General features: G+C 45.7%; 2 protein-coding genes across 2 annotated transcripts in view; both read left to right on the forward strand.

The window, feature by feature from the left end:
• The window catches only part of LOC119964608 (basic proline-rich protein-like), a gene marked incomplete at its 5' end in the record, with an annotated part of 67,159 nt that overhangs the window by 25,456 nt on the left and 25,336 nt on the right, over nucleotides 1-16,367 (forward strand). The gene's annotated exons all lie outside the window — the stretch shown is intronic.
• Nucleotides 1,807-6,277, forward strand: LOC119963554 (immunoglobulin lambda-1 light chain-like). The gene is made up of 3 exons (XM_038792858.1): nucleotides 1,807-1,927; nucleotides 2,067-2,408; nucleotides 5,773-6,277. The coding sequence occupies exons 1-3, from the start codon at nucleotides 1,879-1,881 to the stop codon at nucleotides 6,093-6,095; spliced, it is 714 nt and encodes a 237-aa protein (XP_038648786.1). The 5' UTR covers nucleotides 1,807-1,878; the 3' UTR covers nucleotides 6,096-6,277.

The following is a 16,367-nucleotide window of genomic DNA, read 5'->3' on the forward strand; positions in this document are numbered from 1 at the left end:
GTAGAGGAGTCTAGAACTAGAGGGCATAGGTTTAAGGTGAGAGGAGAGAGATACAAAAGAGACCAAAGGGAAAATTTCTTCACACAGAGGGTGGTGAGCATCTGGAATGGGCTGCCAGAGGCAGTGGTAGAGGCGGGTACAATTTTGTCCTTTAAAAAGCAGTTAGACTGTTACATGGGCAGGGTGGGTATAGAGGGATATGGGCCAAATGCAGGCAAGTGGGCTGAATTTAGTGATAGAAACTGGGCTGCATGGACCAGGTGGGCTGAAGGGCCCCTTTCCATGCTGTAAACACCTATGGCTCTATGACTCCATATGCATTCTTAACCACTATATCTATCTATCCTGCTACCTTAAAGGACCGATGTGCATGCACACCAAGGTCCCTCTGATCCTCAGTGCTTCCCAAGGTCTTGTCGTTTACTCTGTCCCCTTGCCTTGTTTATCCTGCCCAAATTCATCACCTCACGCTTATCCGATTGAATTCCATTTGCCTCTGATCAGCCCATCTGACCAACTGGTCTATAATCTCCTGTAATTTAAGGCTATCCTCTTCACCAGTTATTACAGTACCAATTTTCGTATCATCCACGAATTTACTGATCACCCCTCCAACCTTTCTATGTGATACTTTGCTAAATGATTTCTTAAAATCTATGTAAACAGCATCCATTAAATTCCCTTCATGGGCCATTTTGTTACTTCAACAGAAAATTTAGTTTAACTAGTTAAATACAATTTGCAAGTACTAGCTCACTTTAATAAACTCAAATCTCTCGGATTACTGCAATGTTTCACTCTTGGTTATTGTTTCTGAAATGTTATTCATCACTGATGTTAAACTGTCATGGCAGCTTTTTTCAGTGGTAAGTTGTCATTGCCTTCCACTCTCTGGGGCAGGGCGAGGCGGCTGTACCCGAGACCACCGCAGGTGGAACGGGAATAGAACCTGCGCTGTTGACTCGGCCGCCAAGTGCGTATGCACCTCGAGGAAAAAAACGAAAGATGCTGTCATTATTAGCTATTAATAGTTTAGTTTGTTTTGAACATTTAAAGATTTGTTAGAAATTTTCATTGATATTTTTAAACAAGGCGCGTATGGGATTTGGAATAATATTTTCTATATTAATATCTTCATCTTGAGTTTCCATTCCTACGTTTCATCTTGCAGTTTCCATAGCTATCACAATACTAATTAATAACTGCTACATTTGACTCATTCACCATTCATTCCTCAATACGTTGATACTATGAATTTGCAGTTTCCTGTGACATTAAGATTAATTAATGACTTTTTTTGCGAAAGGCTCCATCTCATCGTCTACATTTTTCTCAGAGCATCTAATTCACCGAGGCTTCTCAAGATTGTCACTTCACTAACATCCTAAGGAGGAACAAAATAAAACATTCCTGTGCGGGGTTGTCAATGAGGACAGTGCTCAATTTCTTTGATTCCTCGCTATGTATAAATCAGATCACAACCTGCACTCTGCCCTACCAATTGAAGTTTCCAGGAATCTCAGAGACATTAACCAGCTTCCCCCTTTTATTCCTTAGGCTTCTAAAGCTCCAAAATGCCGTTCACCCAATCCCCATGTCTCACCTACCCTTGTATTTTCTGCTATTCAATTATTCCCGCTTTGCATTCTATTTTTTGGCATTTTGTTCCTCTCTTTCTAAAATAGCTTGCAAACGCTCTATGCAAATATTAGTCAACTCAAATCTTATTGCCCGTTTTAGGTGATGGACATTTGCATGCATATTTAAAATTCAATGACGTTGTCAAGGTTCAAACGTCTTAAGGAGAGGGTTAGAAAGAGCCCAGCAACACATTGTGCCAGAAAGTATTTCAGTCTGAACCTCAATAGAACCTTCACCATGGCTGAATGGGTTGGAGTTCTTGCAGCACTAATGCTTTGTCTCCACAGTAAGTGTTACTTTAACCTTCCCTATTGCTGCTATTTACATTGTTCCCGTTGTTTGTGCTTGGGTTTAACGTAGCTGAATAACAAACAATAGCGACAATTGTAGAGTTTGACAAATCAATAACTTACTTATTTCACCAGGTACGATCGGAGACCCTGTCCTAACCCAGCCAGGATCCATCTCAACCTCCCCGGGGGAAAATGTCAAGATCACCTGTACCATGTCCGGAGGCAGCATCAGTAGCTACTACACGAGCTGGTACTGGCAGAAACCCGGCAGTGCCCCTGTGCTTGTGTGGAGTGAGTACAGTGGTAAACCTTCCAATATCCCCGATCGGTTCATGGGTTCTGTGGACTCATCGAGTAACCAGATGCATTTAACGATCAGCAACGTGCAATCGGAGGACGCCCCAGATTATTACTGTGCTGTGGCGAGTTCAGGGATATACACCTTTGGAAGAGGAACCAAGCTGAACCTAGACAGTAAGTAAATTAATTGCCGCATTTCTGTAAACATTTTAAAAAACACTTTAAAACTATTGGGATGGTTGATTAAATTGGAGCAAATTAAGACTGTTGCTCATAAAATATATTTAGACGCAGCTAACGAACCAGTCAGTGTCTTGCGACACGGAAGAGAGTCAGGCACAATTGCGGCCAATTTTACAGGCAGTACCCATGCTTTAGAAAGTGTACAGGAGGAATTTTTTCTCAGATAAAACCTGACTGCCGAGTTTTAATTTGGAGAGAACCAGAGTGAAACCCGGTTCACCGGGAGCTTCCGGAATGGTGTGGCCGAAATTTGCTCCATTATCTTGCAGCATAATAGATGCTGAAATATTCACCTCCCGACCAATCAGTAACCCGAGGACGTCAACTAACTCTCATTGCGAGAAGTTTGAAGGGACAGGATAGGATATATTCTTTAGCCAAGGGACTGTTCGCACTGCTGACTCTTACCTATAATAACAGGGTGAGCAGAAACATCGCAATGTTTCAACGCAAAACGGAGAAACATTTATAGAAGGAAAAAACAATAGATTAGAAATAGACTCAATGCGCGGTCTTTTCAAAGACGGCGGTTCATTCTGTGTTCCAGAATTCCAAGATTGTATGGATCCCCCCAAAAAATAGATTGACTCACAGCCCCGGTTAAAAGGTGAAGACGCAAAATCAAAATTTCATTCCACTTCGAGCAATAGCGCACATCAAAACCCTTCTCGGATTCATCAGGTTAACGTGACAACTTGCTGCAACTTAATTTCGGTTCTAAATCCAGAGCAAACCGTTCAGAGAAATATTCTCAATCTTCCATTTCGCAATAATCCCGGAGGAGAACAATAAACGTACTAGTAATCAACTCGTTATAATCATCCCTACTCCTCCAATATCAGCATAACGGAATAACAAGCACCCTAATTGACATTCCCTTAATATCTCACCGGTTCATTATCTTCCATCCGATTAAATGTGTGTGTATCTCAGACGAGGTTTTCAGATCTGTGTACCTGATTTTTGATTCACTCAGTTGAACTTCGCTGTTGGTTCTATAATTAGCCAGAAAGGAGTTGTGCTTTGAGTGTTCCGTTTACTCTATTGCCATTTTGATTTGACTTTCAGCTGGCATCATGGTGAAAAGGGCTGAGATGAAATACAAAAGGGAAAAGGCTCAATCATATTTTCAGTTATTTATCTAATAATACACACCTGTCAGAAATGTTAGCGTAAAATCCCTTTCGTTTAGACAATATTATCAACTGATGTCAAAAGCTGCTCAATAATCCCACGGGCGGCACGTTCGCACCGTGGCTAGCACTACTACCTCACAGCGCAGCGCCAGGGACCGGGGTTCAATTCGGTGGAGATTTTCCATTTGCTCTCCGTGTCTCGGAGGGTTCTTCGGCTTCCTCCCATAGTCCAAAGATATGCAGTTTAGGTGGATAGGCCATGCGAAATTGGTCCTTAGTGTCCAAGGTGGATTGTCCCTTAGTGCCCAATGTTACGGGGGTAGGGCAGAGTGTGGGTCTAACTGCCGGCTCGATGGATCGAACGGTCTCCTTCTGCCCTGAATGGATTATGTGAGTTTCAGATATTTCAGTATCACGGTGTTCATTATAAAGCTCCGATGATAAAGGTCAACGGCACTTATCAGGCTGCCCGGAGTGTCAGCCTCCTAGATATAACGTTAAAAAAGTAAGACGAGCTTGTAGGTTCCAAGGAAAAATTCTCCCAATGTTAAACCGACACGGGGAGGTTTGGGACTGCCAAGACCCGTCCATAGTGCTGACACTGCATTTCAATATTACAACCAATCGTAGCGGCTGGCCTATATTACAAAAACTGAACAAAGTAGTATTGTTTCAATCTTTTCTTACATTAAATTAACAATTTACCAGGAGTTTCTCATTGCAGCTGGTGCTTATATGCACGGTGTAAACATTCAGTTAAAGAGAGTGTGGCAGTTTATCTTCAACCTCTTACATTGGGTGAAATGTTAGTATCATGGGGATATTTATTTTTAATAATAAACTGAAAGAACTATCATTCCTGTAGCAACCCCTCGGGACATCCGAACTTGCTTTACAATCAATTGTGCGCATTTTATTTTCAGGATAGTCCTGTTTGGTGTGTAAGGAAAGCGGGAGCTGATTTCCGCGCAGCAAGACCCTCAAACACCAATCACCAATTATTCTGTTCAAGCGATATTGGCTGAGAGATAAATAGTGGCCAATTCATGTTGGTTGCATTGTTTGCATATTGAGGTTGTTGGTGGGTTAGTATTATAGAAAGCATGGGTTAAATAACATGGGTTATTTGTTGGAAACTGTTTCCTGTTTGGTGAAGATGTTAACACTTGCGACACTGTGAGCCCAAAGGGCCGTGATTAGGGAAGCATACGGTAGCATAGTGGTTAGCACAATTGCTTCACAGCCCAGGGTCCCAGATTCCATTCCCGGCTTGGGTCACTGTGGGGAGTCTGCACGGTCTCCCGTTTGTGTAGGGCTTTCCTCCGGTTTCCTCCCACAGTCCAAAGATGTGCCGGTTAGGTGGATTGGCCATGCTAAATTGCCCTAAGTGTCCAAAATTGCCCTTAGTGTTGGGTGTGGTTGCTGGGTTATGGGAATAGGGACTTGGGTAGGGTGCTCTTTCCAAGAGCCGATGTAGACTCGATGGGCTGAATGGCCACCTTCTGCGCTGTAAATTCTATGATATCTATGATCTTCCCGAAGGGAGTAACTCTTGAATGTAGCCGAACAGTCTTCTGAAGTGTCACACATGAAACCATAGTCGGACCGTGGTTGGGGCTGTGGGGCGACTGGGTGTGAGACCGGGAGAGAAACAGTGTGCAATCTACGAAAGAGCAGATCGGCCATGTTAGTGACAGAAATCCAGATATTAGCCCAATGTTTCCCACTTCCGTGAAAATAGATTCAAGTTGGAATTTTTTTAATCGTTTGTTTAACAGTAAATTGCTTAGAGTCGAGTGTTCTGAGTTTCATTTGCTACCAATCTGTCCTAAGATTTATTCCGAATGCCAATTATTTGCTTTATATATCCTGATATTATTTCCTGTTAAAATTGTCCGTTAAAATTCTATTTCCTCTTAAGATGTTGCAGGTGTTTACTGCCATGCAGAAAACGTCGGATATTTTAACAGGTTATATATTGTTCAGGACTGTTGGGACCAGTAGTTGTGCAGTTAACAGTAACGAGAGTTCCTTCTATTCCATTCACCATAGCTTTGTACAGTGACGTGCAATCTTCAAATATTTCAACAACGGAAAACAGTGGTTACGATTTTGTAGTCAATTAAGAATGAATCGCCTTTGTCTTATCTACTTTTCAGATCCACAACCCCCCTCGGTGTCCGTCCTTCCGCCGTCATCGGATCAAATCGCAGCGAAGGACACAGCGACCCTGGTGTGTTTGGTGAGCGGGTTTAACCCGGGAGCTGCGGAGATTGAATGGACTGTAGACGGCAGTGTCAGAGGGAATGGGGTTGAGACCAGTCGGATCCAGCAGCAGGCGGACAACACGTTCAGTGTGAGCAGCTATCTGACTCTGTCAGCCTCAGAGTGGAACTCACACGAGCTTTACTCCTGTCTGGTCAAACACGAAACTCAGGCCAATCCGCTGAAAACAAGTATCTCGCGATCCAGCTGTATGTGATTTAAACATCTTATGCGCTGATTTGTTATACTTGCAGTAAAGAGGAATGTTTTAAATGAATCACCACTATTTGCAGTTTGTTGAACCAGTCTCGCTGTCTGTAATTAACGTGTTCACCCTGAACTGCTTCAGTGCAATGTTGCAAATACTCGCAACGTAATAAAATTATTTCTGTTATCTCATGTGCTGTTATTATTTTTTTATCTCCTTCTACGGAAACAATTGATAACTTCCTAATTGTGAGAAATCCCGAAGTTTTATTTTTTCTTACATTCTGCACATTTTATATCAAGTCAGTGACATCAGTCGGTATCAAGTCTAACGATGACCGTGAAACCATTATCCATTGTCCTAAGAAAACATCAGATTCACTGAAATCCCCAAGAGAAGGAAATCTGCCATCCTTATTGCTCTGGCCTACATGTGACTCCAGACCGACAACAATGTGGTTGACTCTTAACCTCCCTCTGAAATGACTTAGCAGCCATCTTAGCTCAAGTGCAATTAGGGATGGGCAGAAAATTATACACACGTACACGTGGAAGTCATTTTGCAACATATTTTTAAAGGTAACTCTGGCTGAATTTTGTCGTGTCAGAATAAAGGTGATCGCTATGTTCATGACAAGAGCTCACAGCACTTAGTGTCAGAGTTTCTAACTCACCTAGTTACACATATTCAGGACCGATCTCCTGGCTTGTTTTTAAATTATCCGATGATCCGATTTAATTGGTTAGTAAAGCACATTTTGAAGCAATTTCTATTAGTCGCAGTCATAACTATAGATTCTATGAGACATTGGCCCGAAAGCAGCTCAAATAAGATAAAGTCAAAGTATTGCGGATGCTGGAAAGTCCCAATAAGAGCACAAAGTGCTGGAACAACTCAGCAGGTCTGTCAGCCTCCTTGTCGAGAGGAACAGAGTTCATTTTCCGAGTCCAGTATGACTCCTCTTCCAGTATGACCCCGGAAAGAAGAGCTATATGGAGTTGAAAAATGAACTCTGTTTCTCTCTCCACAGATGCTGCCAGACCTGCTTGGTCCCTCTTTTTAAAAATTCAACCTCACACTAATCACAAATCATGGTGTCCCTTCAGTACAAAGTATTCTTTGATCAGACTGATTTCGTAATGGAATAAATAAATTGCTACAAGTGGAATCGCACGCTGTTAAGGCTTGTAAAAATACAAACTGTAAGAAACTTAGGTGGTGATTTTTAGTATAAGGAAAACAATAATTCAACAGCCCAAATTTACTGACGAACCCAACAGGGCCAAAGGGAGCCATGTTGGAAGTGACGTATGGTTTCCTGAAAAGAACTAATTCATGTATTGTTACTCTGGCAATGAATAAAGCAAACCAACAGCAAACAATATTATAAACTGAACCTCGATTAATTCAACTTGAAGACTTTAGATTAATCAATAGTTATTCAAAAATGCGGAACTAAATTAACACTCCTTATAATCTTTTTAAAACACATGTCACTGCAATTTTGAAAAAGTGTAAACTTAATTTTAGTGTAATATCATTCCTGCATGTACTTTACAGCAATATAACGTATAACTATTTTTGAAACGTGTCTGTGACAACAGATTTCAAGCTGCATGCCTTGGCAATGATAGTAAAAGATCTAACCCTTGATAATCAAAATAATTTGCATTATTCGTTTACCTTTTTAAGTAACCTTTTATAAACTTAGCTGCATGATGTTACTTTTTAAAGTTTTCACATTTAAATCAGGCAATTTCCTTGGAGTCCATGGAGGGCTATAAGTCAAAAGAATGTCCCCAACAGTTTAAAAACAAAGACAAGGCTGCATATTGTAATGTTCGTGTTCATGGTAACAATAGATAAGGACCAGGCAACCCACAGAAATAGTTGAATTGATAGACACTGAAGTCAGGTGAACCTCGAATAAAAGATAACTAAAGAGTTATTAATTCATTGGTAGAATTGGCTTCTAAACTTAAACAAGTTGGCAGTGGGCGCGGTGCGAAAGGAAATTGCTTTTGGGCCGGACTGAAGTAATAGAACTAGGTATGTCCTCTTGGTGCATCATTAAGTGGATTGGGCGAACAGATTATTTCAGAACTGGCAAAGCTGCTGTGCCGACTGAGCCAGAGGTGTGGATAAATCAGATTGCAGTAACTGGAATCTCCCCCACTCCCCGCAAACCACCATCCCCGAACCCCCGCTCAGCGACCCCCCCCCCCCCCATCCTCCACAACGTTATTCGGTTTCCTGATGAGTGATCCAGCAGTAAAACTCTTGTTTTTTGGTTTTATATATGTTGCTGCGTTTAGTGTTTAATAGGAGATCACTAAATTTGAATTGGTTTAAGTGAGGTTAAAGATTTAGAGAGTAAAAAATGAATCCGCATCACTGACACCCACTGTCCTTTGTTGGGACATTTTGTCTCCGAGAACAGCGCCACGTACAAAGGTTCTGATAGAATGATCGGAGACCACGTGGACAACTAGACCATGCTAAACAAAACTGAAGTATCACGATCAGAAAATCCAGAAAACAGATTTTCGGAATGAAGCTGATTTCAATCCAGTGCAAAGAGAAGCAAGACTGCGTGCCTGATTCAGAAGAGGTGGCTGTAGGAATATAGTGGGTGCATTGGTGCTGGCCTTCCGAAATGAGATACATTCTGGAACAGTGCCTACAGATTGTATAGTGGCAAATGTAATCTCACTATTTGAGAAATAAGGGAGGGAGAAACCTTTTAGTGTTCAGGGATGAGTAGTTTATGTACGGGTACAAGGCCTGGTGGGCACTGGAATGAATCTAGGTAGAGTGCTCTTTCGGAGAGTCGGTGCAGGCTCGATGGGCACAATTGCCTCCTTCTGCACTGTAGGGTTTCTATGGATTACAACGACAAGTGCACCAATGAAATGCTATAATATGACTTGCTGGGTTTGGAATCATTTGACTTTGCCTAAAGTCAAGGACTTCTGGTGGCACCATATAGGTGGAGGTTGCATGTTGGGTGGCTCCTGCTGGAGTCTTTGTTTTTCAGATCTTTATGCCCGGTCTCAGGGGTACTTTCTAGATGAGGTGTTGTGGGGAGTACTAAAGAATCGTTGGAATGTCATAGTTCCAGAAGAAAGATAAGTGAAGGAAGGGGGTGAGTGAATGTCCACCTGTGTGTGCTGTTGTGAGTCCAACAGGAGGAAAGATGGTAGTTTTTGGTTAGTCGGGTGGAGCCATTCCCATTAGGATTAAAACTCTGACTGAGGTGGTATCAGGGGAGTTTGAAAGGCTGTGTGTCTAGCACTTAGAGGTGCATTAGAGTGCGATGATGATCTCTCTCAAAGAATGAGTGGAGGAGACGTTTGCCCCAAATAAAGGCTGCATTGACGAAGGTGTTGATGGAGGTGCGGTAGCAAAGAGAGAAGGTGAAGGGAGTGGAGGAGGCATTATCGCAGCATAGCAACCTCGATGGACGAGCCACTGTGGAGGGTGGCGGAGGTCAATAAAGGGCTAAGAGCCAAGGTGGAGGACCCGGACAACAGTAAAGAGGTTGAATGCTTTCTCGCACTTGAAGAGTTTGAAAGCTGATGTGGTGATGCTGCAAGAGACCCATCTGAAGGTGAAGAATCAGATGAGGCTCAGGAAGGGTTGGGTGAGCCAGGTGTACCATTCAGGGTTTGATAGTAGGGCCCGGATTGTGGTGATTTTGGTGGCAAGCAGGTGAGGTTTCAGATGGAGAAGGTGATGGTGGATCAGCGGGGCAGGGACATGATCTTAACAGATGCACTGGAGGGGAGGTTGGTGGCGTTGGTTAGCGTATATGCCCCCAATTGGGCTAACATGGGGTTTGTAAAGAAAATGATGGCTGCCATTCTGAATCTGGATACCCATGAATTGATTATGGGGGCTTTTGGAACAGAGTGCTGGAAGCAATTTGGACAGGTCCCAGCTGTGCTCGCTGACCCCATCAGGAGGGGGTGGGGGGGGGGGGGGGGGGGGGGGGGGGGGGGGGTGGGGGGGGGGGGGGGAAGACATTGGCTGAGCTTATGAGGGAGATGGGAGTATGCAATTTCCTCCCCAGTCCACAAGGTGTTCTCGAGGGCTCTTTTTGTGATGGGGAAGGTGCTTTTTGCTTGAGGTAGGAGGGCAGAGAATTCGGTAATTGAGATTTTGGATCATGCTTTACATTGGACGAATGTAGTACTGGAGAAGGGGCTGCCTCAGAAGCCATGCTGGAGGCTGGATGTGGGGTTGTTGGCAGACCAGAGATTCTGTAATAGGATGGGGAAGGTGATTGAGGAGTATGTGGTGTTTAACCCTTCTGTGGAGATCTCACTGTGGATGGTTTTGAAGGCCCTGAAGGCAGTGATGAGGTGGGAGGTGATTTTCTTTAAGGCTAAGGTGGATAAGGAGGAGAACGTAGAATACCAACCATTGATAGAATAGACTTTTGGAAGTAGTCAGGAGGTACATGGGGGACGTGAGAAGGGTGAAAGGAGCTGTCTGTGAGTATGGGGAGAAGGCAGGTTATTTATTGGTCAGTCAGCTCTGCAGGCAAGCTGTGGCGAGGGAGATAGTTCAGATTCGGTATCGGGCGGGTGAGCTGGTGGTTGCTCTGGAGCGGATTTATAAGGTGTTTGAGGAGTTTTATAGGGATATATATAAGTCAGAACCACCAGAGGCTGACTGAGAGATGAGGGTTTTTGGGAAGGTTAGAGTGCCAAAGGTAGTGAAGTAGAGTAGGCAGGGCTGGAGGACTCGGTGAAGGTAGAGAAGGTCAAGACAGCAATTGGGAAGATGCAGCTGGAGAAGGTGGCAGGGTCAGATGAGTTCCTTGTGGGATTTTACAAGAAACTTAAGGATAAACTGCTGCTGATACTGGTGGAAACCTCCCTGACCGTTGTGTCAGGGAGGTTTTGCCAAAAAAGATGGGACAGACCTCCATCCCGTTGCTGCTAAAGAAGGATAAGGACCTAGTGGAGTGTGGGTCCTACAGGATCATATCTCTTCTGAATGTAGATGCCACAATATTAGCAAGGGTGCGGGCATTACATTTGGAGCTGTGCCTTCTGAGGATGATTGGACAGCATGACATGGAGCTCTATAAGGGCAGACCATTGTCATCAAATGTGCAGTGCTTGCTGAATGTGGTGGTATTGGATGCGGAGAAGGCATTTGATTGGGTGGAGTGGAGTTATTTGATTGCGGTGTTCAATAAGTTTGGGATTGGGCCTAAGTTTGTGGCATGGGTGAAGTTGCTGAATAAGGAGACTCCTTACTTGAGAAAGGACGTACTGGCACTGGAGGGTGTGCAGAGGAGATTCACTAAGTTAATGCCAGAACTGAGGGGGTCGGATTACAAGGAGAGGTTGAGTAGACTGGGACTGTACTCGTTGGAATTTAGAAGGATGAGGGGGGGATCTTATAGAAACATATAAAATTATGAAGGGAATAGATAGGACAGATGTGGGTAGGTTGTTTCCACTGGCGGGTGAAAGCAGAACTAGGGGGCATGGCCTCAAAATAAGGGGAAGTAGATTTAGGACTGAGTTTAGGAGGAACTTCTTCACCCAAAGGGTTGTGAATCTATGGGATTCCTTGTCCAGTGAAGCAGTAGAGGCTCCTTCATTAAAAGTTTTAAAGATAAAGATAGATAGTTTTTTGAAGAATAAAGAGATTAAGGGTTATGGTGTTCGGGCCGGAAAGTGGAGCTGAGTCCACAAAGATCAGCCATGATCTCATTGAATGGCGGAGCAGACTCGAGGGGCCAGATGGCCTCCTCCTGCTCCTAGTTCTTATGATACAATGGCGAGCATGTGCACGAGTGAATTGAATTCAAGGTATTTTAATTGCACCGGGGAACGAGGCAGGGATGCCCCATGTCCCCTTTCTGTTGCCGATAGAGCCTTTATCCATTGCGCCGAGGAGCTCAGAGTTGTTGGAGGGGATAGTGAAGAGGAAGGGGGCGTGGAACATAGGGCGTTCTTGTATGTGGCTGATTTGCTGTTTTGCATCTTGGAGCCGGGTGCCCCAGTGGGGGACATAATGGGTTTGTTTCAAAGATTTGGGAAGATTTTTGGGATATAAGCTGGACTTGTGGACAAATGAGTATTTTGCGGATTCCACTCCAGGGACGGGAGTCAGTGTAGGGGGCTTCCCATTCTGTGTAGCAGGCTCTCATTTTAGGTATCTAGGGGAGCAGGTGGCCCGGGACTGGACAGGTCTTCGGAAGTTGAATTTTTCTAGCCTGGTGGGGAGGGTGAAGGCTGATTTGTTGAGGTGGATTTGTTAGGCCTCCCGAATTTGATGTATTATTACTGAGAAGTGAATACAGCGAAGGTCCGGGGTTGGAATAGGGTAGGCAGTGGCTTTTTGGGTAAGGATGGAGGTGACTTCACGCAGAGGGTCAGGGTTGCGGGCTCTGGCAGTGGTGCCACTCCCATTGACTCCAGGGAAGTATTCAGGAAGTCTGGTGGTGGTGTCCATGCGGAAGTTTTGGAGGTAGTTTCAGCAGCACTTTAGGTTAGGATTGGGGTTGAAAGTCATGCCGATCTGGCGGAATCACAGATTTGAGCAAGGGAGGAACGATGTGAGGTTCTAGGGATGGGAAGAAAGGGGGTTCAGGGAAATTAAGGATCTATTTCTGGAAGGGTAGTTTGTGAGCTTTGAGGAGTTGAATGAGAAGTTTGGGCTGGTGCGGGAGGAGAGTTTCTGTTACATGCAGGCGCAGGACTTTACGAGGGAGGTCTTTCTGATCTTTCCAATAACGCCTGCTCCTCTTTGCTGGAGGAGGTGTTGTCAGGTGGGAGGGTTGGAGTGGGAGGTCATCTCTATGGCAGGATATTGGAGGTGGACATGGTGTCCATGGAAGGGATTAAGGCTAAGTGGGAAGAGAAGTTGGGGACGGCATTGAAGGAGGGATTATGGTGTGAGGTGCTATGGACAGTGAATGCCTTGACCTAATGTGCGACACTGGGCCTGATACAGCTGAAGGTGGTGTACAGGGCGCACCTGACTCAGTCAAGGACGAGCCGGCTGTTTGAGCGAGTAGAGGACAGCTGTGAGCAGTGTGGGAGGGGCGAATACTTGTCATGTGCATATGTTCTCATCCTTCCCGAAGTTGGAAAGGTTCTGGAGGTTAGTTTTCAACAGCATCTCGGTGGTTTTGCACTGAGATGTGGGGACCCGTCCCCTGGAGGCCATATTTGGGGTATCGGACCAGCTGGAGTTGCAGACGGGCGCGGGGGCTGATGTTTTAGACTTCACCTCACTGATTACTCACAGGCAGGTCCTGTTGGGGTGGTGATCAGCTTCTCCATCATTTGCCTTGGCATGGCGAGGGGACCTATTGGAGCTCTTTGCCCTGGAGAAGGTGACATTTGCCCTTGGGGGAAGGGGGGCGAGTGATGGGTTCCACAACAGTTGAGGTTTGTTCATTTTGTATTTTGGAGCGTTGGGTACCATCAAATGTTGGGGAGAGGGACGAGAGTGGGGTTCTTATTGTGTGTGTATGTGTGTGTGTGTGCGGGGATGGTTAATATAGTGGGTGTTTCTTTTGTTTTTGTTTTAAAATGTAAAATGTTGAAAATTGGAATAAAAGTACTTTTCAAATAAAAATTCTGCCTAAAGTCTCCTCCATTTCTCATGTAAGAGGATCAGGGGTTATGGGGAGAAGGCAGGAGAATGGGGATGAGAAAATATCAGCCATGATTAAATGGCGGAGCAGACTCGATGGGCCGAATGGCCTATTTCTGCTCCTATGTCTTACGGTCTTATGGTAGCCTTAATTTTCCTGGCAATCTTTGGCAGTCCTGCACATGATGTCCTAGGCATGCAATACAGTGCCACGCCCATTCGTGGGTCCTTCTGACTTCCAACACCAGACTCATGAGGTTCCACATGGGATATTTGGATCGCCAGGTAGCAGAATTTGGTGTGGGCCCATTTGAATGGCAGGCCACCCAGCTCTGTCCCTTACCCCTACAGTTTCACAGGCAAGATCTCGCTCCTGCGCAGGTTAAGCTTGTAACCGGAGAAACTCCTTTAGGAGTTTCATCTCTTCCATGCTGGCCTGGGTGCTCGAGATGTAGAGGAGCAGGTTGTCTGCACAGAGTGAGACTCTTTGCTGTCTCCCCTTTCGATACCTCTTCACCCTTTTGTTGCTCTGAGGATGATCACCAATGGCTCGATACCATGGCAAACAGTGGCAGGGATAAAGGGCATCCCTGTCTCGAGCTTCTGGGCAGCCATAAGTCACTAGAGCTGGTGGTGTTTGCCCATATGATCTCCATTGCAGCACTGTACTGTAGTTTGACCCAGGAGTAGAACACTGGGTGTACCCAAACTGTTCCAGTACCTGTAGGAGGTACTTCCATTTGACTCTGTCAAAGACCTTTTCTGCTTCCAGGGAGATGAGCATGGTGTTCTCTTCCCAGATGGGGGTCATGATCACGTTCAGCAGGTGTTGCTACCTGCGCTTCATTAAGCCCGTCCCATTTTCTGCGATTACCTCTGGCATGCAGCTCTCCAGCCACCTTGCCAGGACCTTCGACAGGATCTTTGCATCAGCATTTTGGAGTGAGATGGGTCTGTAGGACCCGCATTCCATCGGATCTTTGCCTTTTTGGGTACAAGCGACATTGAGCCTTGGGCCAGTGTTAGTGGCAGCTACACATTACTAGTGTGTCTATGAATATCTCCTGCAAGTGCAGGGCCAGTGCTGGTGCAAATTCTTTGTAGAAGTGAAGCGGAATAGATCTGGCTCTGGTGCCTTCCCCACCTGCATGAAGCTGATACTCTCCATGACTTGCCTCAGTTCTAGTAGTGCTTCCAGGCCCCGTCTCCTATATTCTCCCATGACGGGCATGACCAGTCCATTGAGGAACTGCTTCATCTTCAAGTCCTCCTCTGGGGGCATGAAGGTGTGCAGCCCTGGGTATAAGGTTGCAAAGGCCTCATTGATCTGTTCCAGTGCTGTGACTAGCGTACCACATCTGTCTTTGACCGGAGCTATTTTTCTTGTGACTGCCTGCTTTCTCAGCTGGTGAGCCAGCAGGTGACTGGCTTTGTCTCCATGCTCATAAAAGGTCCCTTGTGCTGGTACATTGCTTTTCCAGTGGAGAGCAGGCCAAAGTACATTTCTATCTTTTTCCTCTCCGTCAGTCATTTCATGCTTGGGGCCATGGAGTGCCGCCAATCCACCTCCAGTATGGGGTTGACCAGCTGGTGCTTGGCCTCACTCTGTTTCCTGTTATGTGCGCACCATGAATGCAATAATTTCTATCCTGATCACCACCTTCAATGCCTTCCACAATGTGGAGGGTGAGGCCTCCCTGTTCTGGTTGTTGGTAATGTACCCGCCTATGGCCTCTGATATCCGATTGCAAAAGTGCCTTCTCGGCAAGGAGGGCCATGTTCAGCCTCCATGGGGGCAGTGAGCCTGGCCCGTCTCTAATCGCATATCCATATAGTGCGGAGTGTGGTCAGTGTTTACGATTGCTGAGTTTTCTGCTCCTACTACCCCGGAGCACCGATTTCCCAATTACAATAAGTTTATCCTAGAGTAGACCTTGTGGACCTGGGAGAGGAAGTCGAACATTTTTGCCCTTGGGTGCATGAACCTCCAGGGATCAACTGCCCCCATATGCTCCATTAATACGTTCAGCTCTCTCGCCATATTTTTGTTTCCCTGATTAAGGCTGGATCTGCCTGTCCATGGGCCCTGTAGGCAGGTAAAGTCCCCTCCTTTGATTAGTTGGTGTGTGTCTATGTAGTGATTTCTGCCAGGTTTTTTCCATGAATTCTGCGTCATCCCAGTTTGGCTGGGGCTGGCGAATCATGTCCACATGTTCTGGAGATATGCGGGGCTGCTGGGAGGCGGCGTTCTGGACCCTTTCGAGGGCAGTCGGGTTGAGCTGAAGCCGGACCCTATGGTGGCGACCTTTGTGGTGTCGGAGCTGCTGGAGGGGAAGGAGGCCAATGTCGTGGCCTTTGCCTCTCTGAGTGCCCGGCAACAGCTTCTTTTGAATTAATGGTCGGTTACGCCACCGGCGGTCGCGGCTTGACTGGGGATTTATGAGTTTCTCCAGTTGGGGAAGATCAAATTTGCCTTCAGGGGGTCGGAAGAGGGCTTCATGGTGTGAGGGAGGCGGTTCATGGCAATATTGGGGGGGGGGGGGGGGGGGGGGTGGGGGGGGGGGGGCTCTTCGTCGTCGGCCGGGGTGGGGGGCGGACGAAAAGGGGAAAAATGTAAAAACTGGAGATTTTGCTTTGTTCGGATGCAGAATTCAT

Source organism: Scyliorhinus canicula, chromosome 1, assembly GCF_902713615.1.
Source record: "Scyliorhinus canicula chromosome 1, sScyCan1.1, whole genome shotgun sequence".
Lineage (NCBI taxonomy): Eukaryota > Metazoa > Chordata > Chondrichthyes > Carcharhiniformes > Scyliorhinidae > Scyliorhinus > Scyliorhinus canicula.

Excerpts from the sequence above, each read along its gene's own strand:
- LOC119963554 (XM_038792858.1), top strand. The coding sequence starts at position 1,879 with ATGGCTGAATGGGTTGGAGTTCTTGCAGCACTAATGCTTTGTCTCCAC. Across the intron at positions 1,928-2,066 it reads ACTAATGCTTTGTCTCCACA|GTACGATCGGAGACCCTGTC; the intron begins GTAAGTGTTACT and ends TTATTTCACCAG. Across the intron at positions 2,409-5,772 it reads AACCAAGCTGAACCTAGACA|ATCCACAACCCCCCTCGGTG; the intron begins GTAAGTAAATTA and ends TCTACTTTTCAG.